The following is a 23,207-nucleotide window of genomic DNA, read 5'->3' as shown; positions in this document are numbered from 1 at the left end:
ACTTTGTCCTATGATTGCCCACCACTGAGTTAATGAGCTTAAATCCAGAGTACTGTCAGCTATAAGGATAACCTGAATAACTTAAATCTTCCCAAAGTTGTGCAGCATATCTTTAACAAAAGCATCTTTAAAATGTTTTAATACTGATTTTTAAAATACTTTTTTTACAAGAACATATTTGCTTAAAAAACAAACAAGCAAAACCCACAACCCTAAAAATACCGCTAAAAATATCCCCCCAGTTAGTTTTAAGTTTAGCAAGGGAAAAAAGCTGTTTAGATTTCACATGGTTCTTAATGTCTCTGTTTTATTTTCAGGAAGGGTGTAGGTATAATGTCATGCATGTTGCTGCCAAAGAGAATCAAGCCAGTATCTGCCAGTTGCTGTTAGACACTTTGGAAAATCCTGAATATATGCGGCTCATGTATCCAGATGATGATGAAATAATGTTGCAGAAGCGCATTAGATATATAGTTGATCTTTACCTTAATACACCAGATAAAATGGTAAGCACTGAATTGTGTTCTGATTTGTTTTCTTTTAAATAAAATCTTTTTAAAGAGTACTGTAGATCAAGCTTGATAATGGTTCTATTTTTAAGATGGAAAAAATAATTTTAAATAACACCTCATGTTTCCAAATACATATTAAATATGGGTAGTGAATGAGAAGCTGAGAATGTTCTGTGGAGGTTTATGTGTCATTTTTTTTCCTGTGTTGTAGGGATTTGATACTCCATTGCATTTTGCTTGCAAATTTGGGAATGTGGATGTGGTTAATGTGCTTACCTCACACCCAGACATCGTAAAAAATCCAAAAAACAAGTACGGTCAAACTCCAGGAGAAGTAAGTTTCTCTACATTGGGAGCAGATCTCTGATATTTTCAGCAGTACTTAAATACAGTTTTTGCTTTTAAGGTTGAAGTACAGATCCCCTGACCAGGGGTCCCTATAAGTTGTGTGCTTGTGCAGCTGCTCAGGAGAGAGTCAGAGGCCACCCAACTGATGAGAAGAGGGTCCACAGCTAGATTTTTTTGTTTCTACTGATGGTGCATGTTCACACATGCCTTGATGTGCACAGAAATTATTACGCATATAGATGGAAAAAATATATACAAAGATTAGAGGGAACATTGTCTCTGACTAGTGTAGTTAGTTTCTTCTTTGAGAATGCCAGGTTACTAGAATTAGAAATATATCATCAATAGTATTAGAACAAATTTTTTGTATTGATTGCATCTGTGGGAAAGTCCTAGTTTTGAGACTCTACAATTTCCTATTTCTAAGTTGCATTATATTTCATGGCCTGTCCTAACTTGTGTACTGTTTTTTAAAGCTAAATGTGAAAGCTGCAAGTTACAATTGGATGTGCAACATTTCACATTGGTGGACGTCATCCTTACGATTCTTACTGGAGCATTGACAGAAAACTTATTTGTAGGAACGATTGAAATGTTTCCAGTTTAAAAGAAAAATGCAAAGTGGGGAGGTCAGGGTAGGATAACGTCTGAAGGAGCAGGGGACCCTTTTGTATCTAAAAAAAGACATGGGGATGAAAATTACAGGATAATGTTTAGGGGTTTGCTAATTAATAGTAACATTTTTTCTAACAGGTAGTCTGTGAAAGAAACAAAAATAAATCTGTGGAATTGAAAGAGAAAATAAGAGAATATTTGAAAGGTTTGTGTTCAGAACTTTAATATGTAATCTTTGTTGTGTATACAATATCCAGAATATTAATTTGGTTGTCATTCTGTCTTATGCTTTTTGTATTTATGTTTGTTAGTACAGTAAACTCTGTCATCTGGCATTTGTTAACCCAGAACTCTCAAATATCTGGCACCAGCCCCTGCTTGGGCTGCCCCCAGCCCAGGGCTGGACCTTCCCGCTCTCAGCTCATGGGCTGCTGGTGTTCCGTGCCTGGCCAAGTCAGGCCTGGAGCAGCCAGTAGGGCTCTATCCCCTGCTGTCTGTGGGGTTCTCCTGGCCCTGGAACTGCTGGGGTTGACTTGTCTGGTCCTGGGGCTAGAGCTGCCAGCTCTCAGTGCTGGGGCTGCCCAGGTTCCCCTGGCCCTGGTGGAGTTTCCCCACAGAGCCTGGGGCCACCATCATTTCCCCCCAGCCTTGCAGAGCTCCATGTACCAGCTCAGCCCCTGGCCCTGTGGAGTTCTCCCAGCCCCAGGGGGCTGCTGCAACTCCCCTGAACCTGGTGCCCCAGCCAGCTCCCCGTGGCTGGAGCTTCTAGCAGGGGTCGTCCTCCAGCCAGCTCCCAGCTGCACAGCTGGTGGGGTCCCCTGCATCCCCTGCCAGGGATTGCGCAGTTGCCGCTCTCTCGCGTGGTATTTTTGAATAGCAGCCAACCTCCTGTTCCCAACATTGCTGGATATGAAAGAGTTTACTGTATTCCTTTTGACCAGTAGCCTTGATTATTTTTTTATACAGTACTCTTACAGTGAGGCAAGATTTAGTGCATGCAGGGAACAGAAATAGTCTTAAAATGGATGACTTGTTGATCGATATGTAGAAACTGTAGATCAGACAGTAATCCTCACATTTTGGTGAGATAGGAATTATCCCAAATTAACTGATGAGGAAGCTAAAATGGAGATATTAGGCTACTTGCAGAAGGCGGCACAAGGAATCCTCAAAGTTAGGGTTTCATCTTATTTCCTAGTTAGTGATTGTCCTTAAATGCCAGATACATGAGTGTACATTTTTGCAGCATGAAGGTTTCAAAAGTGTTAAAGATCCTCAAGAAGCAGATATGCGAGTACAGCAATTCCTTTTTTCAAGAGGAAGGGATCAAAAATAAACCCTTCAGTATTTAATCTAATAGGTATTCAAAGCAGTGACTTAATTAAGATGAAGACTTTTGCTAGTGAAATTGTCAAATTTCTAGTCATCCAGTTGTACTGACTCTTTAAATATATTCCAGAAACAGGCAGTGAAGTATTGTAATATTAGGTTCTTAAAATCATCATATATCATTTTATTTTTAGGTAGATATTATGTGCCACTTTTGAGAGCAGAAGACAATGCCTCAGCTCCAGTGATTGGTGCACCTTGGTCACCTGATCAGTCAGATGATAACCCCCTTACATCTTTACCTAAACATAGTGGCAGCCCCAAAGATCCAGTCTTGTCAGTGAGAGCTTTTGCAGGCCCAATGACCCCCTCCAAGGTAAGGATATTATGAAGATGTTATAAAACCAAATACTTTCCTAATTCTCTTGTGGCTTTCGAAATATAGTAGTTTGATACCATGCTGATGGTTCCTTCATTGGCATCACTTGTTAGTTTTGGAGACCCCAGCGAGGGTTCAGCATCATTGCTCTTCTGTTTAAAAAAACAAACAAGGATTGTTACCATGCAGAGAAGGAAGGGGAGGTGTTTATATCTGTTTTGGAACACTCAACAGATTGTTGAGGAGCATTGGTATCTTGTGGAATCTGAGTGTATCAGGAAAGGGTAAAGAGAATAGTTGAAAATTCTTGCTTTCCAACTGGGACGTAGTTAAATATTGTGAGATGCAGATGACTCCTGCTCTGTCTCCTGGATCTGTACAGCCCTTGCAGATAAGTGCCCTGGTTTTCCTTGACTGAAACAAAAACTGATTTTAGAAGCAACTGCACTATTAATAACTTCTGAAAATGAAAGCATATATGGAAATGGTAAAACATTTATTATATTCTAACTAAAAACTGATATTAAATGTTTCAGTTGTTTTAGCACCACTTAATCTTGCTGAATTTTAGGAAAACATATTAACTGTTTACCATTTTTAGACTAATGTATCTTTATTAGAAAAATCACTGTGCACAATTCAGGAATTTCATCAGTCTGTCTGATGGTATCTGTCTGACACCCTGTAGAAATACAAATTAACACGTGTAACGCTTCTGGCAATGTTATCACCCAGCAAGATGTTACCACTTTAGTATGGCTGTGGTCATCCTAACCCCTCTTTTTGGAGGGGGCATGGTAATGAGGCACTTTGGCAGATGCTAATGAGGTGCTGCCATGAATATGCAGTGCTTCATTAGCATAATGGCAACTGTGCGCACTTTGAAAGTGCCACTTTCGAAACACGCTGCACCTGTGTAGCTGGGGGCCTTTTGAAATGACCCCCTGATTTCGAAAGTCCCTTGTTCCCATTTGGTTTTGAGAAGGCAGCGTGCATTTTGAAAGCAGCACTTTCGGAGTGCACGCGGTTTCCATTATGCTAATGAGGCGCTGCATATTCACAACAGCACCTCATTAGCATCTGCTGAGGTGCCTCATTACCATGCCCCCTCCAAAAGGAGAGGCTAGTGTGGCCAAAGCCTATGAGTGAGCTGTCTGCTCCATCTGTTGTTGAACTACTAGAGGAAGAGACTTAACTCAAACTCGTGGTTTATACATGGTTGACAGCTTTTTCCTTTGATATTGTGGGCCCTTGATGTGTCAGTCTTATTGAGAATGCAGTGTTTCCCCCTTTCCTGGTTAAATTTTTATTTATTCACCTTAAATTAAAAATGTATACTCCTGTGGAAACTTGTGGAGTTGTGACATGAATTACAAATAATGCATTATTTTAAACTTCAGACATGTAATCTTAATAATCTGATTGATTGTGCTTTGTTATTTATATTTGGAACATGTGTAATGAGATAAAAGTGTAATTCAGTTTACAGAATTAACTTTTTAGAAACTTATTTCCTTAATGAGTTTAAAATCCTACTTCTTCTTCGAGTGTCCCCGTGGGTGCTCCACAATAGGTGACGGGCTTGCCCGGCGCCGCAGATCGGATCTTCCAAGCAGTTTCTGCCAGACCGCACATGCACCGGCGCGCGCCGCTCCCTTGCGCGCTCCTGGCCATGTGCGCGATCCGGTCCCCGCCAGTTCCTCTTAACCGCCGTCGGCTGCAGACAGAATCCGACTAGGCTAAGGCCAAATAGCGTATTCAATGACTTTAACTGTTTTTCTTTCAAAGTTTTTCAGATACTTAGGCTACTACAAGTTAGCCGGTTGTTATTTTGCAAAAAAAGAACAAACAACAACAAACAAACTACGAGCGGGACAGCTTCAGCCAGTCCCAGTAACAAGCGCCGGAGGCCAGGAGCTACGGCCATCAGCCCTCCTGCTGAGGCAGGCCATCGGACGGGGAAAACAGCACAAAGAAGGTGCTAAGTACCCACTTAAAAAAACTCAAAAGACTCACCAACAATGTCCTCTTCAGGCTTTAAAAAATGTGAGTCCTGCCGAGAGGCGATGCCAGTGTCCGATGGGCACAGTCTATGCATAAGGTGCCTGGGGGAGTCCCATGTGGCACAGAAATGCGCCTTCTGTGCTAAATTAACAACCAGAGCACGGAGAGACAGGGAGATGCGCATTAAAATGCTGCTTCTTGATAAGGCCCTCCAGCCAGACCTGCCGGAGCGGCCGCAGCAGGAGGGACCCTCCGGGGCCCTTAAAAGGAAAGCTGCCTCCCTCACTCCATCAGTGCAGAAACGGAGGAAAGTCTCTCCAGCCCGATCCCTGCCGGCAGCAACAGTGAGCGGTACGGGAGGAGCACGCAGCCCCCAGCCGTAGCAACAGCTGATCGGCGGCGGCACGGAGAGCCACGTGGAAACGGCTCAGCCTCCGATGATCAGCCAGCCGCCCCGCACCGCAGGCAGGGCGGCGGCTAAACAAGCGCCGGTACCGGCGGCACCGCAGGCAGCGGCACCGACCCCGACGGAACCGGCGGTGCAGAGCGCGCAGGCACGTAGCCTGCAGGCGCAGAAGGACACCGCACGTGCAGCACCGCCTTCGAGCGTGCCTAGCACGGTGCCGACGGGGCCGGGATCCCCCGCGCGTCAGGGGGCGGAGTCATCTCCTCCAGGGAGGGGGAAGGCTGCACACAAGAGGAGGCATTGCAGCCCCTCTCTGGACAGGGCTGTGGAGCTGCTTTCTCACAGCCCTCCGCTTACGGTGCAGACTCCAACCAGAAGGCAGGGGTCCCCCCTAGCCTACCTGGAGCCCCCTTCTCCATTTTTACAACCAGCCTCGCCATGACTGGCACCACCTTCACCCTTCCTGGGGTTTGAACCACTGGACTATTATGTGAAGTCGCTCTCTCCAGTGTCTCGACGATCTCCCTCCCCCAGACGCAGAGGGTACACACCAAGGGAGTGGTCTAGGTCACCCTCCCAAGAACAGTGCCTATACTGCCATGGTCGCCCCTACCACGCGGGGCATACACACCATCGGCAATCTACTAGGGAAAGATCCCCACAACCTATCTCGTACCCCCGAGGGCAATCGTGACAGGGGACAGAGACTCAAGCATCTCAAGGGGGACTGGTCATGGAACCCTGAGATTTTCCCTCGCAAACCTCTAGCGAGAGGGTGTACCATCACCAGCAGGAACCGGAAGGGTCCAGAGAGATGTACCCCAGCGGTTCCTCACTCTCTTCCCCAGACGAGGCTACGGCCCTGGGGGACGTCCATCCTACGGACGATCTCAAACAGTTTCAGGAGCTGTTTAAGAGGGTGGCCTTCACGCAAGGCATCCAGACAGCAGAGGTGCAAGAGAAACACCATAAGCTCCTCAAAAATTTGAGACCTCCGGCCTCTTCCAGAGTAGCAATACCGCTTGATGAAGCGATCTTAGAGTCCGCCACTATGATATGGCAGACCCCTGCAACTATTCCGCCTGTCCAAAAGAGAGCGGATAAGAAATACTTCGTGCCGGCGAAGGGCATGGAGTTCCTGTTTAGCCACCCACAGCCAAACTCTCTGGTGGTGGAGTCCTCGCAACAAAGATCAAAAACATCTCAATTTAAAACAGGGGGAACGGACAAAGATGCCAAGAAGCTAGAGCTGTTCGGCAGAAAGGTCTACTCCTCCTCCACTTTAACGTTGCGAATGGCAAATTACGCAGCGCACTTAGCGAACCATAATTTTGACAACTATTCCAGGTTAACTTCCCTCTTGGACTCGCTTTCAGAGGACAAAAAGCCGGTCCTCAAGGCCATAGTGCAAGAAGGCTACGCGGCTGCGAGGATGGGAGTTCAGATTGCTTTGGACATTGCGGACACGGCAGCACGTTCCACAGCAACCGCAGTGGTGATACGAAGGGAGTCCTGGCTCCAGACCTCGGGTATACTGAGGGATCTGCAGGCGAAGATAGTTGACCTTCCCTTCGACTCGCAGAAGCTGTTTGCTGAATCAACTGACTCGGTCCTTCATTCCAGTAAAGATTCAAGAGCCACACTCAGGACCCTGGGGATTTACACCCCTCCATACACAAAGAAAAGGTACTACCCTCAGCAAAGGCGGTACCAGTACCAGCAACAGCGCCCCCAGTATCACAGGGGTTACGAGCAAGGGCGACATCAACAGCACCAGCAGTACAGAACTCCCAGGCGACGCTCACAACAGAGCCGTGCGTCCTCGGGGCGGGGCCAAAGGCCACAAGTTTGACATACAGATCCAGGGCTGCGCCATCACTACCATCGCACAAGGTCATCCGAAGCAGCTGTTTCACCATCGCCTCCGACCATTCTACGACCAGTGGCAAAGGATCACCACAGACAAATGGGTGCTGGAGATCATAGCCACGGGGTACGCCATCCCCTTCCAGTCGCTCCCACCGTCACGACCTCCACCCAAGCCCCACCTCCAGGAGGCCTCCCAGGTAGCGAGGCTCAAGCAGGAGGTGGACCATCTCATGCTCATAGGGGCGGTGGAAAGAGTGCCGGAGCGACTGCACGGGAAAGGGTTCTACTCCAGGTATTTCCTCACGGAGAAAAAGACAGGAGGCTGGAGGCCCATCTTAGACCTTCGCGGCCTCAACAGGTACCTGCGCAAGCAACGTTTTCGGATGACCACGATCGCCTCCATCCTTACAGCTCTGGACGATGGAGACTGGTTCGCAGCCCTCGATTTACAAGACGCGTACTTCCACATAACCATCCATCCGGCTCACCGGCGATTCCTCCGGTTCATGGTAGGCAATGAACACTTCCAATACAAGGTCCTACCGTTTGGCCTCTCCTCGGCCCCCAGAGTCTTCACCAAGACCTTGGCAGTGGTGTCAGCCTACCTGCACAGACAGGGGGTATTTATTTTCCCGTATCTGGACGACTGCCTGCTCAAAGGGGCCTCGAAAGGGGAGGTTCTGCGCATGATACGCGTCACAGCAAACACGTTCTCCTCACTTGGCCTGGTTATCAATCTGGCAAAATCACAAATAGACCCCACACAGGACACAGAGTTCATAGGGGCTCGCATAAACTCGGTTGCAGCGAGAGTATACCTACCAGAGGCTCGCTTTCGAGCCATCGGTTCCCTCGTGCAAGTCATCACCTTCAGCCCTACGGTGCCGGTCTTGACGTGCCTGCAGCTGCTGGGCCACATGGCAGCGGCGACGTTTGTAGTGCAGAACGCCAGGTTACACATGCGCAGCATGCAGCACTGGCTGGTGAGTGTATACAAACCGGCAGTACACACCGTTCACAGGGTGGTGTCGCCCACAGCCGGGGTGCGCCAATCCCTGCAATGGTGGGTAAACCCCAGGAACTTGCTAACAGGGGTACCCTTCCACCAGCCGCAAATATCGGTTTTTCTCACTACAGATGCCTCCCTCATAGGGTGGGAAGCGCACATGGGCGAAGAGGTGACTCAAGGACTGTGGTCACCCACGGAACAGTCACTACACATCAACGTACTGGAGCTCAGAGCAGTGTTCAACGCCTGCAAACACTTTCGAGACCACATACAAGGCAAAGTCGTCGGGATCAGTACAGACAATACCTCCACCATGTTTTATATAAACAGGCAAGGAGGAGCTCGATCCCGTGCCTTATGCGCGGAAGCAATCCGCTTATGGAACTGGTGCATCGCCCACGATATAATCTTGAAAGCCTCATACTTGCCGGGTGCGCACAACGTGAAGGCAGACCAGCTGAGCAGGCGTTTTGCGCTCACACACGAGTGGCAGATCCGTCCCGATCTGCTACGGTCGATTTTCCACGCATGGGGTTTTCCCCAAATAGATCTGTTTGCCACTCAGCACAACAAGCAGTGCCCACGATTCTGCTCCAGGGCAGGACTGGGATGGGGGTCCCTGGGGGACGCGTTCGCGATCCCGTGGGGGGGCCCCCTGCTTTATGCGTTTCCTCCCACAGTGCTGATCCACAAAGTTTTGCAAAAAGCCAGGAGGGAAAGGGCCCGGATGATCCTGATAGTCCCAACGTGGGATCGCCAACAGTGGTTCCCCCTACTCCTGCGCATGTCGGACCGTCCACCGATGCCTCTTCCGGTGGCGCCGGATCTGCTCACGCAAGCCCAGGGGTCCATAGTGCATCCGCACCCCCACAGCCTGCGACTGCAAGCGTGGTTAATCCATGGCTCAGCTCCCTAGAGAGCACATGCACAGTGGCAGTACAACATGTCCTAGAAAGTAGCAGGAGGACTTCCACTAGGAAGACCTACAAACAAAAATGGACTCGCTTCACGGCTTGGTGTTCTACCAAGCAGCTGGCCCCCCTTTCGGTGCCTATACCTACAATTCTAGAGTATTTACTGGACCTCAAGAGAGGAGGACTCTCGCTATCCTCGTTAAAGGTCCACCTTGCCGCCATCTCGGCGTTCAGACATGAGGAGGAAGGGCACACGGTGTTCGCCCACCCTATGGTTACCAGGTTCCTCAAAGGGTTGATAAACCTCTACCCCCCTCGGAAACCGATTCCACCTTCGTGGAACTTGGACCTGGTGCTTACCACACTGATGGGACCACCGTTCGAGCCCTTGGCCACGGTTCCCCTCTGCCTCCTTACAATTAAGACGACCTTTCTTCTCGCGATTATGTCAGCTCGTAGGGTGAGCGAGCTCGCGGCAGTCATGGCAACGCCACCCTGCACTGTTTTTTCCAAGGAGGCGGTAACCATACGGCTGCATCCAGCCTTTGTCCCCAAAGTTTCTTCCGAGTTTCACATCAACGAACCTATTGTTCTACCCTCGTTTTATCCAAAACCTCATAACTCCAACAAAGAGGCGCGCCTACACCTCCTGGACGTGAGGAGGGCGCTAGCCTTCTACGTAGACAGGACCAAGTCCTTCCGGAAAACGGATAGACTCCTAGTCTCCCTCGCTCCCAAATCGAAAGGAGAGGGTCTCTCCTCGCAGAGAATCTCAAAGCACATTGTATCCTGCATAAAAATGTGCTATGAGTTCAGAAAGACTCCTTTATCGGCCACTCCCAGGGCTCATTCCACCAGGGCGGTGGCGGCATCAACAGCCTTTTTCAAGGGCGTTGCGTTAAAAGACATTTGCAGAGCGGCGACCTGGTCATCCTACGACACCTTCGCCAAACATTACGCCCTTCACAGGGTATTCCAAGAGGATACCCGTCTCTCTGCAGCGGTCCTCTCGGGGACAAGCTGCACATAATCTGATTACCCACCTCCTATCTTGGGTTACTGCTGGGTAGTCACCTATTGTGGAGCACCCACGGGGACACTCGAAGAAGAAAAAGAAGTTACTCACCGTAGTAACGGTGGTTCTTCGAGATGTGTCCCCGTGGGTGCTCCACTACCCGCCCATCCTCCCCGCTTCGGATCTCTGTTAGTGTTTTGCAGGGGCACCCGAGGCGGTTGGTCGAGGAACTGGCGGGGACCTGATCGCGCACATGGCCAGGAGCGCGCAAGGGAGCGGCGCGCGCCGGTGCATGCGCGCGCCGGCAGAAACTGCTTGGAAGATCCGATCTGCGGCGCCGGGCAAGCCCGTCACCTATTGTGGAGCACCCACGGGGACACATCTCGAAGAACCACCGTTACTACGGTGAGTAACTTCTCTTTTCTGTGTTAGGATAAGCAGATGAATAAGCTCAGAATAAATTTTAACACCTATAGCATCTACTAAGTGTGTAATTGTTTAATATATATATAGGAAAAAAAACTTTCATATTAGAAACTGCTAGCCAGTAATTGGCTTTGTCTTTCAATATAATTGCTTCAGAACAAAGGTGTATGTCTTGTGCACCAATCTATTAGACTTTATTCTGTGCTGTTGCCTGAAAAAAATTGAATAAAAATAGCTTAGATGTACAAGGCCTTAGACACACACAGAGGTTAAAATAAAAAGGTTACCATTTTAGAGCCGTAGCAACAAAAGAGATTGTCATTTGACAATAACAGATAATCTAGAAAAGTCAGACAACCCCATACATGACTTGCTATAGTACAGCAATTAGTACTAGAAGCTGTAAATTGTGGAAACTTTTTTTTATCATTCATAGTTATGCTTGATCGATTTATGGTGCTTGTGAGACCAATCATGTACAGCAATAAACAAGTCTGCTGGGATGAAAGTAATGTGTGTAAGTGAAAGACGTAGATTGTAAGTGGATATACTTGAGCTATGTATATAGCTAAACTTAAATTGTATATATGCAAGTGAACAACAGCTAAATTCATTGAACAACCTAAAATGTGTTTTAGAAGCTAAAAGGCTTCTAGGTAGGGACTTAAAGGTGCATGTTGTGATTTTGTTGTTGACATTCTGAATTTGTTTTGAAGGCAGAAGAATTTCGCAGGCTTTGGAAAACGCCACCTCGAGAGAGGGCAGGTTTTTTTCACAATGTCAGGAAATCTGATCCGGAAAGAGGAGTTGAAAGAGTTGGCAGGTATTAAGAGAATCTCAGCATGAAAAATACAAGTGTTAACAATAAGCCAGAAAACCATTTTTAAAAACTTCAGTACTAAAGGCACACTTATGTTTGATAAAAGGACAAACTGCATTAAAAAAATTCTACTGGCATTTTATAGTGTATATTTTGTTAGGGTCCTTATTGTATTTTTATGGTATTAAAAAAAAAAAAAAAAAAAAAAAAGCTTTCACTCAAAAAAATGAGACTCTGTGACCTTAAAGTCAAAAAGCTAAAGGTTATCTAGATCTGCACATTGCAGTCTGTCTATTTAACCTTGGAAGAGGAGGAGAAATGCATTTTTAACAGTTATTCAAATTATTCCCAGAACTCTTTTTTCAAATTCTACCCACTTTTTTTGCCTAATTTCTTCAAATATTTCTGATCAGGAAGGAAGCTAAAAATTGGGACTGTGTTCTTTTGAAAATCAGACTTTTATTTATTTCAAAATTGAGTAATAGATCTGAGCATTGCCTACATTTTCTGAAAGCTTGAGAGATTGTTTAAAATGTGGTGGAATGGAGAAAAGATGTAAAGATATGCCCATATCCTCTCTCCAGAGCACATAATACAGAAAGTGTCCACCTTTGTGAAAGATGAATATGGGTATGCATGGATCCTCGCCACAAAAGAAAGCTTTTCTGTGTTGTACCATCTGATATGTAAAAGCTTTAAAACATGTAAGCTTGTTTCAAACCAGGCATGGCTTCTATCTTCAAAATCACCCTTTCTGAAACGTGGAGGGGGATGGGTGAGAGAGAGAGAGAGTTGATTGACTTAAACTGAGAAGTGCATATGTCAGTAATTGATTTATTTCTCCACCTGATGCCTAAACAAAGTCATCTTAAAAAAATCACAAACTGAGGTGGTGTTTTTACAATTAGTGGGGAAAATGTCAATATTACTGAAAAGGAAAAAATTAGCGATAGATAACACTTGGTATGTTATGGGGGATGCAATATTATTGCTGATGCAGAACTCGATTGTTATCAGAATTTGTAGATAAGTTTCACAATGTCAGAGGCTAAAAATAGACAATAAAACATATTTCAGTACATTTATTGTCATAATAATAATTATATAATATACTGACTTCACAAATGATTCATTTTATCTTATTTATTGCAGGGAGTTAGCTCATGAACTGGGGTTCCCGTGGGTTGAATACTGGGAATTTCTGGGCTGTTTTGTTGATCTGTCTTCCCAGGAGGGGTTACGAAAATTAGAAGAGTACCTGACTCAACGGGAAATGAGCGAAAAGGCTCAGCAAGAAACAGGAGAAAATGAAACCTGCAACAGATATAAAACTCCAAATTCTTCTGGTAAGAAAAGAGCGAACATCATTATAAACAACAACAAAAAAAGTGATTATATTAAGAAAAATATCTAGAGCAGGGCTTGGAGTTCATATTTAATTCTCTTGTTTTTGGATTGCAACTATTAACCAATAATCTAATTATTTTATTTTCAATGTAAAAATGTTAATTTAGAGAAGTATTGGAATTCATTAAAGGTAACCAGATCATATCTTATTATGGATTACAGATTTTGGTCTGAAATCCTGGCCTCTTTGAAGTCAATGAGAAAACTCATTGACAGTGAGCGCGGGATTTCACTGAGAATGTTTGGGAACTCATTTGGGAAGTACAGTCAGCTTCTGAAAACAATAATAATTTAACCTACTTGTGGGCAGAGGAGGGAGATTAACAAAGTCTAAAACCAAACTTTTTCCCTCAGTTTGCTGGGCTGGAGATTATAACTCAATTTCCATTTCATGGGAAATGCTGGGGTTTCAGGATTTGTTTTTGTCTCTAATTGGAACATTTTATCTGGAAACTTGGTCTATTTCCATGAATTAGGCACTTTGAGAAGTACAGGAAACATTTCTCTCAAATTAATAATAATAAAAGGATAATTGTATACCAGATGTGTAAATTTTTGATGATAGGATTATTTAGGTTAACTAGTACCATTGCTTAGATCAGATTATAAAAGGGCTTCCATAAATGGATGCATAAATGCAATAATAGAATTACCTTCAACTAGAAAGACCATAGCTGTTCCTAGTTTATGTGGTTGCACTTCAGTTGTCAACCCTCTTATTTATATCTTTTTTTATTAAAATTGTTTGTAGGCAAGAGTAAAAAGTGCTGCAATTCCATTTCTGTTGGAGCATTTTTAGATGAAGATGACGATGACATGAGCTTGGAAGAAATGAAAAACAGACAGAATGCAGCACGGAAAATCAGCCCGCCTGTTGTGTCTAACGAAGCTAGTATAGATGCCATCGGAGATTCGGAGTGTGACATCCTGTCGATAGAACACAAAGCAAACATTATAGAAACATCAGACCTCTCCATGCACTATGAAAAAGATGTTTCTTCCAACAAAAACGGATTTTGCAGTCCAGTAACTAATGAGAGGATAACTAGTGACAGAAAACATTCACGAGGTAGAGAGGAGTGCCTTATATCCCCAGTCTCCAATTTAATGGCAGAATTTGAAAGACTGTCTTTCCAAGACCGAGTAGTGGCCGGGGACTGTTTGGTGGAGAAATCAAACAAAATCACTGCAAAAACTGAGGATGAGACACTTTTGACTGAAGGAATAAGCCAGGTTAGAGTATCTAAGGACCAGCTGGATAAGGCCTGCTCAGCACTTTCCATGGCAGGAGGTTCTGAACCAGCCACTGTTGGAAAGCCTGGAGATACAAAATTAAGGACAGAAAGCAAAATACCATCAGAAGCTGAGGGAGTATCACTGGACCGTGATATCTGGGACGATGAGACACAACGGTTGGACAGTCTTGCAGTGCAGTCTGAGTGTGCTACTTATTTGTGTGAAGAGGGCTCTTCACAGAGATTTCTTTTGAAAACACCACCCACAAATGAAAATACTAAGAAGATATTCCTCTTGGGGTATGAATTAGATTGGTGTTTAATACGATTTTGTGTACTTTTTGTCCTTTGGTCCATACATGCAAATCTAATTCCACACACTCTCACCCTTGCTGTAAGAAATTCTTCAAAAAAGTTACAAACACCAGTTAGAGTAACTTGAAAAAATACCTGCTTTTAAAATGCTTTGCAGTTCTGAAAGGAAAGATGTCATCCTTTCATGCTCTCTAAAGATTATTGGTAAATTGATTAGAGTATGAAGAGCTCTGCAGTTTTATTCCGGTACAAAGGATTCAAACAGACTTCTCAGTCTGTGAGCTAGCTCCTGTTCTTCAGGCAGGCTAGTGCTTCATTATGAATCTTTCATTTAGATTAAGAAAGTGTTAAATAGCTTTCACATGCTCAACAAGCATGACACTGAATTTAAGGACATCTTCAAAGCTTTCCTCTGATTGTACTACTAATATTGGGTTGCAGTGAAACATGTTGAATGTCCCTACATATGGACATTATTTCTTATATCAAAGTATGCTTTAAAACAGTCTATTTGAATATGGAGAATAGCTAATCCAGTTAGCACTGTTAGATACATTTCAGAATATTAACATTGTGGTGTTGGGGCCATTATCTTGTCTAAATAATGTAGCAACCTCTGTTTTCATACAGTTTCATTTATCTTCTAGGGAGCAGCCATCAAAGCTGGACAGTGATGTCTTAGCAGCTGTAGAAGGAGTAGAGATTGACCCACAGAAATACCCTGTTACTTACAAATGGAAGAATGCTGTGCAGTCCTATTCTTCTTCTGACAGGCAAAGGTATTTATATAAATTGAAGAGCAGCAGTTTATCTGTGGCAAGGCATCTTGAGAAGCTAGAATTTTAACCCTGTCCTTATAAAAGTCTACGTTAAAAGTACGCAGTTCTATAACATGATGTATTCTAAGCTAAAAACTGGGCTTATGCCCTTTGCTGGCATAGCTCTGCTTGTCAGTGCTACTGTGTTAAAGATTGGCTGTCAAAGCCAAGTTGCTTCACCATATCTCAGAAGGCTATCCAAGTAGAACATGCATATTGCACAAGTGTCAAAATTAATTTTGCTGAACTAGCCAGTTTCATGCCATATGCTCTTCTTACTCAATTCATAATAGAGGCTGCCTTTGCTTACACAGTCACTGCAATACCTGTTTCTGACTCATGGGTGCAACATTATTTAAAAAAAAAAAAGTGCTTTGGAATACTTAGATCGTGCAGCTGCGCCTCTACCAGCTGCCCATGCACTGTGTTGCTGTCCCCCCCTCCCCATCACACTCACTGTGCATACATCAAGGCACCATGTGCTGCTACAGCCCACTGAGGTCAAGGAGGGCCACTTATGCAGCTCATTTACCATTTATGATTGCCCATTATAGTAATAAGTGCTGAGACTTACTACAATATATTTACATTATAAAGCATCTGAAAATATTATTGGCTTTTACAAGCAGACTCCTCTTTTTGTACATTGCCTGCGGGTGATTAATGCACATAATATTTGTAAATTAGTGTATTTTCCTTTACTTGGCAAAACTGAAATTAGCTCTATTTCCATTTCACATGTTACTGGTGCCAGCAGCACCTAAACCAGAGACAGGGAATACAGAATATTACTCTGCTTAAGTATTCTCAGTTTCATCTTTTGGCAGGAAAAACAGGACCTGTCTCCCAAGGTCTGTGAGAGTGAAAGATCATTGTTCAGGACACTACTGACCATCACATACAGCCCCCACCTAAGACCTCTCCAGCACATCATCAGTGATCTGCAACCCATCCTGAACAATGATCTTTCACTCTCACAGACCTTGGGAGGCAGGCCTGTCATCGCCTACACACAGCCCACCAACCTTAAACAAATCCTCACCAGCCACTACAAATCACAAACCAGTGACTCTAGGCTTGGAACCAGCCCCTGCAACAGTCCTCGCTGCCAGCTCTGCTCACATATCTACACCAGTGACATCATCACAGGGCCTAACATCAACCATACCATCAGGGGCTCCTTTACCTGCACATCTATTAATATAATATATGCCATCATGTGCCAGCAGTGCCCCACTGCAATTTACATTGGCCAAACTGGACAGTCTCTCCATAAAAGAATAAATGGACATAAATCAGACATCAGGAACAGTAATGTACAGAAGCCTGTGGGTGCACACTTCAGTCTCCCTGGACACTCAGTGGCAGATTTAAGTGTGACAGTCCCAAAACAAAGACATTTCAAAAATCAAATGGAGAGGGAAATCTCTGAGCTGCAATTTATTTGCAAATTTGACTCCATTAACTAAAGATTTAAACAGACTGGGAGTGGCTCGCAGCTTACAAAGGCAGCTACTCGGCCCTGGGTGTTAATATCTCCACATTAGACTCTGACAAAAAGGCTCACATCCCCCTGTCTGATCTGACTTGTTTTTAACTCTTTTGATAAGTACTATTGATACTGGGCCATTTCCACCTTGCTAAATAGACCTTGTCGGCTCTGGCCCTCCCTTTTACTGGGACCCCACTCTTTACATACCCCTCTGAAACCACCCCCACACTCATGTATCTGATGAAGCAGGTCTTTGCCCATGAAAGCTTATGTTCCAAAATATCTGTTCGTCTATAAGGTGCCACAAGACTTCTTGTTGTTCTAGAAACAGTTATAGCAGTAATCAGGTTCCGTCAATCATGTCTGTTCAGTACCTTTTCTAATATATGTGGGTGTTGAATTGCAGTTGGTCAAATGTTTCAATTAGGATTCTCAAGCAATTAAAAAACCTATTTGTGATTAATCACACCGCAAAACAATAATAGCATACTATTTAAATATTTTGCATGTTTTTACATTTTAAAATTAGTTAATTAATAAGAAAAAATACAAATGGTACAGTTCTCCCTTTATATTTATGATTACAAATATTTTCACTTCCCCATTAGAAGTACTATATTGCAATTACTTTATCTGAAAATTGAACTTACCAATTAGGTACATAAATTAGGTACATAAAAACTACATTCAGAAATAAAAGGATGTAAAAATTCAGTGCCTTCAAGTATACTCAGTCCTCCTTTTTGTTCAGCCAGTTGCTCAGGCAAACAAGTCTGTTTACGTTTGCAGGAGATAATACCGTCTGCTTTTCATTTACAAATCCTTCTGAAAGTGAGAACTGGCATTTACTGGTAATGTTGCAGTTAGCATTGCAAGATATGCTAAGGATTTGTATGTCTCTGCATGCTTCAGCCACCATTCCAAAGGGTATGCATCCATGCTGATGACAGGTTCTGCTCGATAACATTCCAAAGCAATGTGAACCATCCTATATTAACTTTTATCATCGGCCACCAACATAAGGTTGATTTTCATTCTGGCAGTCTGGTTTCTGTAGTTTTCACATTGGAGTATAACTCTTAAGACTTCTGAAAGAATGCCTGGCAACTTCCCCAAGATTTTGGTAGACACATCAAATTCCTAAGCATCTTACATGGGTGCCATCTTTGTGTTTTGTCAAAGCTGCTGTGAAAGTTTTCTGAAAACAACCGTTATGGTTCATCATCCAAGATTGCTATAACATGAAATACATGGCAGAATGTGGATAAAACAGGAGACATACAATTCTCTCCCAAGGAGTTAAGTCACAATTTATTTATTTATTGAACAAGCATGATCAGTACTGAGGTATGTCCTCTGGTATAAAGGCTCAAGCATGAAGAAGCATGTGAATACATAACCTTGTCTGGCACATAACTGCTTTGCAGTGTTGGCTAAAAAAGTGCCATGCAAACACCAGTTCTCACTTTCAGATGACGTTGTAAATAAGAAGTTGGAAGCATTATCTCCAATAAATGTAAACCTATTTGGTTCACCAAGTGGTTGTCTGAACAGGAAGTAAAACTGATCGCAGTTGTAGGCTCTAAAGTTTTACATTGTTTTGGAGTACAGATATTTGTAAATTGCACTTTCAGGATAGAGATTCAACTACAGTACTTACTACTTTTATCATTTTCAAAGTGCAAATATTTATAATGAAACATATCAGGCGATCCCTATATGTTTTGTATTCTATGTTGTAATTTAAATCAATATATTTTAAAATGTACAAAACATCCAAAATATTTACTAAAATTTCAATTGATATTCAATTTTAACAGTGCAATCAAAACTGATTTTGATTAATTTTTTTAGTTAATTGCATGAGTTAACTGCAATTAACTGACAGCCTTAGTTTCAATCAAACGTGCACAAAAATGCATTTTTTTTTAAATTAGTCCTTTTGGATCAAAAGACATTTGCTAGTTACAATAATATATCTATGTCTGACCCAATATGCTACTTGTTTTTCCTACCCTCCTGTTTCTGTTGATATGTGAATCTTTTTGATGCATTCCCACCAAGCCCACAGATGCTGCTGAGAGCCTATGTCGCATGCAATTTAAATTCTTTTTATTTTCCTGCAGTTGGCCAAGTCCAGCACTGAAAGGAAGATTAAAGTTCCATGCTCTTGAAGCAGGCTCATCAAATGGTTCAACATACTCTAGCCCAAGAAGAAATAGTCCAGTGATGGGCAGCCCTGGGAAATATGGCAATGCTGCTTCACTTTTTCCGGATCTTGGGAGTCCTGGGCGGTACAGTCCAGCTTATGCCAACAATATCCTGTTGTTAAAACTGCACCACTTGTCAGAACCTCCTGCTCATTAGAACATGGCTCATCATCCTGAGACTTTATATTTTCTTTATAAGGGTCTAAGGAGAAAACTGTAGCATTGCTAAAGTGACATGAGGAAGTGTCCTTGGCTATTTATTTATCCTCATTTGAGGACAAATATACATTTAAAAAGTAATGTCTTGATCCCATGTACCAGATAAATTACTGGTGATTTGCAAGAAGTTAGTTTTATCCGGTAGTGGTAAAATAAAGACCCTTATTCTTGTTGACAGTTATCTGACCCTTTCACTTAGGTATTTCTTCTGGCAGTGGTGGTGTTTACCGTGGGCCAAATGTGGTAGGTCAAGGAGTCAAATGCATTCATATTTTATAGTATAGAAAAAAAAACAAAAGAACTGAAAAAATAATCTGCGTTGTTACCTCTTTCCTGTTCAAGTAAGAATTTGACTCCCCAGTGCATAGTAGGGAAGCATCTATTTATGGCCAACAGTTCAGTTTACATAGTAAATAGATGTCTAAAATGATTAGCCAGAGAAACTTTTAGAGATCATTTCTCATTCCGAGGATGATAAAACACATCACAGTTTGAGAGTTTTATGAGAGGCACTGTACAAATTATCAATGTTTGTGTTAGTTTGAAGAGAACTTATTGTGAAGACAAAAGCTCACCATTTTCCCACCAAAGCTTTTGCCATCTGCAGACTTCACTAATAATCACCCAAAAGCACAGCAGCAATAATTTTAAGTTTACAAGTGATCTATGCTAAAGATCCAGTTTAATGTCTTGTATTTTGGAGATAAGCAGACTCTAGCCCAAGAAGAAAGAGCCCAGTGATGGGCAGCCCTGGGAAGTATGGCAATGCTGCTTCACCTTTTTTCTGGATCTGAAGTGGTTTGTTGTTTCCCAACTGTTAGATGGAATGACTAAGGACTGACTGTGAGAAAGCTTTTATTGAAATACAAATTCTTACTGGCTGTAGTCTATATATAGTAACTCATCTTTTTTTAAGTTGCAAATTAAAATAATTTAATTCCTCAGTGTTCTTTAAAAACAACCTTTTTCAATAGTGCTATATGGAAATTGGAAATGTTTCTATACTAGAAACAGACTATCCGGAGTGTAGATTTTGATACATGGGTTGTTGCTTAAGAAATGGCTTTTAGTAATGTAGTTCCCTATTACACATACAGCTTCTACTATGGAAATAAAAACGTATATTTATGGTAGACATCTGATCATGAAATTCACATGCCCTGTGCTCCTTTGAGTAGAAAAGATCAATTACACTACCCACAGCATTGCAAGGGAAAAATAGAACCTTAAGAAGCTTTTGTAACATGCATATATAGCTAAAAGAAACAAGAGTGCATAGGATGTCCTACTATGTTGTTATCCAACTGTGGGACCTTTACATCACAGACATTGGATTAAAACAGCTGTTTTGGTAGCACTTGCACACTAGAGTAAAATGACTTTGATATACCAGTTGTAGTGTCCTAAATATATTCATTGTTTGGTACATACTTCAAAACTGCACTTAATGCTTTTGCAAGCTCAATAGTGCCTTTTATAACATTTTTAAAGTCTCACTTTTGTTTGTGGTTTTAAAAGTGGCATCCACTCACATGGGACCTTAAAATGTCGTTTCCCCTAGCCGCTGACTGCAAAGTATTCTAAAGGTTCTTTCTTATAGTTTTGGTGAAAGAGCTGTGAGGTTTGGAGTTACAGGTGTATTTCTGGAGCTCTGTTCACAGGTGGCTTAAATCAACATTAGTTAATTACCATGAGCTGTCCATTAGAAATGAACCACTATCTTGTTAACTGATCATAATTCAAATACAGTAGGGTTGCAACATTTGCAAGGGTTTGGTGTTGAGAACCCTTGTGAATGTTGAATTATGCAAATACGGGGGGGCTCAGAGTCCAGGGGAAGCAGCAGCTGCTGGTGCTCCTGGCCCTGGAGAAGCAGCATTCGCAAATGTTGCAAACTTGCTGTATAATCCATTCAAGTTGCTTTATTGGGGAACTCCCCTCCAAAAAAAAACCAAAACCCCTACTATATTATTAGTAGTAATATCTTTGCTAGTAGCTATTAATCTTTGTTTCTGTGGGGATCTGTAGCAAACCTATATTTCTACCATTTCAGGTGTTACCTTCTAAATTATTAAAAATAAATTTCCCTAAGCTTTCTGGCCTGTGTCGCAGTTATCCAGTCTGTCCAGGTATGCAGGTAATTCCTTATTATACTCACAAATCACATGTGTCTATAAAAAAAAATAAAATGCTAACAGCAACTCTAAGTTAATTGCACTGGTATTGAAATATTAACCTTAATACAGAATACTGCATATACTTTTTCCAGTATTTCCGCCATCTGACGCAGCTGTGGGCCTCCAAATGATAGAAATTCCCATTTATGTTTCTTATATAAGTGCTACATTCCTGTTTACCAATAGTTTAAGAAAAACTTTGGTACAACAAATGCAGGAGATTGAGAAATTGCTGCTTTATTACTATTATCTGTCCTTTCTTTTACACTTGTTAATACTTTTTTATAATCAAATGTAAATTTCTGACAACTCGTTTGTAATTTGTGTTTGGGATTGGGGGAAATAGGGTTGGGAGTGAACATTTTTAGTGACAAATGCCTTATCAAATTTGCATTTTAGTCTGTGTTGTGCTCAGTTTTAAGTAACTTTAATATTCATTTAGTTAAAAATATAGCAGTTTATTCACAAGCTTGGCATATGGTCTAGAAGTGTGTCTGACACTAAAGTTAGAGTGGGACTATTTACTTAATTTTTTTTTTTAAAATGTGGGTACTACTTGATTGGTGATGCAAAGGGTTTTCTTACATTATTTGTGAAGTGTGACTTTAATATGGTGAGATTGAGCTGTGAGGCTTTCCATTCAAAGTTAACAGGTAGTTAAGGTGTTAGAAGGGAATATGTTATGAAACAGTGCAGCATTTTTGTTTGTGAGATACAAACAAAACATCTTTCTTTTAGACACCACCCGTCTTAATCTTCATTTCTGTAATGAAATGTAATTGGTATCTCAATTTGGGTTATGAAATTAAAGATTTACAAAATATTTCAGAACCTGCCAGATGTTTGTCTCTTAATCACTTCATTTTTGACATTTAAAAGAAATACCCATGTTTGAGGGTGTGGGGGGTAATTTATGTTCCATCTATGAGAGCAGAGAGGGGTATTCTAATGGTACAAAAATCTAAAGCAGGGTATTGCTAGCTTCATATGGATTTAATTCTTTCATTTTAACACTTTAGTGCCAATACAAATGCTGATTTCTGTGCAAAAATGTGTTGTATGTGCTCTGGCCTGCCACAGTGTATTTGTGATTCTTTCAATACTCTGTATGTAACAAATGTGCTAGAGTGAATAAAGTGCACAATATTCTCCATTAAACACCCTGGTGCTTGGCTTGATTCAAAAACTGCATTCATGGGGTTTTTACTTGGGATTATGCTGATGGACACCTTGCAGCAAATGCATTCTGGTCCTATATTAGCAAAGTTCTGAATAGAAGTTTTCAAGGAAAAGTGAGACTTTCCTACATACAGTTGTAAAGGGAGACTGATTTTGAAATTCATATAACCACAGCTGCTCCCACTTTATTTATAAAAAGAGTAATGGCTATGACAAACTTGCACTGAATTTTAGTCCTGCTGTTTGTGGCCACAGTCATCTCCCCCCCATGGTTGTGTTTAAATGAACAGTGAAAACTGTCTGGAACATTTGAACAAGTACAGAACACTGCTGTTTTTTTGTCTTGTCCTACTTCAAGGGTCAGCACCCTACAGCTCTTCAAGGAGATAATTGTGACTCTACACTTTGCCACCCCTCTGACTGATAACCAACTGAATTTTGTTTCTGTGGCAGCAGGCCAGGAAGCAGCAGAGAGCCCTGCTACCTTAGCAGCCACACCCCTCCACTAG

At 42.6% G+C, this 23,207-nt stretch overlaps 1 protein-coding gene across 3 annotated transcripts in view; it reads left to right on the top strand.

The window, feature by feature from the left end:
* The window catches only part of ANKLE2 (ankyrin repeat and LEM domain containing 2), a 53,703-nt gene extending 31,026 nt beyond the window's left edge, over positions 1–22,677 (top strand). For all 3 annotated transcript variants that reach the window (XM_075012946.1, XM_075012945.1, XM_075012947.1), the window contains exons 5-13: positions 318–506; positions 724–846; positions 1,614–1,680; positions 2,999–3,180; positions 11,543–11,649; positions 12,799–12,992; positions 13,805–14,588; positions 15,251–15,382; positions 19,040–22,677. In XM_075012946.1, coding sequence (XP_074869047.1) covers positions 318–506; positions 724–846; positions 1,614–1,680; positions 2,999–3,180; positions 11,543–11,649; positions 12,799–12,992; positions 13,805–14,588; positions 15,251–15,382; positions 19,040–19,280 — 2,019 coding nt within the window. In that variant the 3' untranslated portion in view covers positions 19,281–22,677. The remainder of the gene's footprint in view (positions 1–317; positions 507–723; positions 847–1,613; positions 1,681–2,998; positions 3,181–11,542; positions 11,650–12,798; positions 12,993–13,804; positions 14,589–15,250; positions 15,383–19,039) is intronic.
* The last annotated feature ends 530 nt before the right edge of the window (positions 22,678–23,207 follow it).

Source organism: Carettochelys insculpta, chromosome 18, assembly GCF_033958435.1.
Source record: "Carettochelys insculpta isolate YL-2023 chromosome 18, ASM3395843v1, whole genome shotgun sequence".
Classification (NCBI taxonomy): Eukaryota; Metazoa; Chordata; order Testudines; family Carettochelyidae; genus Carettochelys; species Carettochelys insculpta.
The sequence above is the reverse complement of the archived record's forward strand: the minus strand, read 5'-3'. Positions and strand labels throughout refer to the sequence as shown.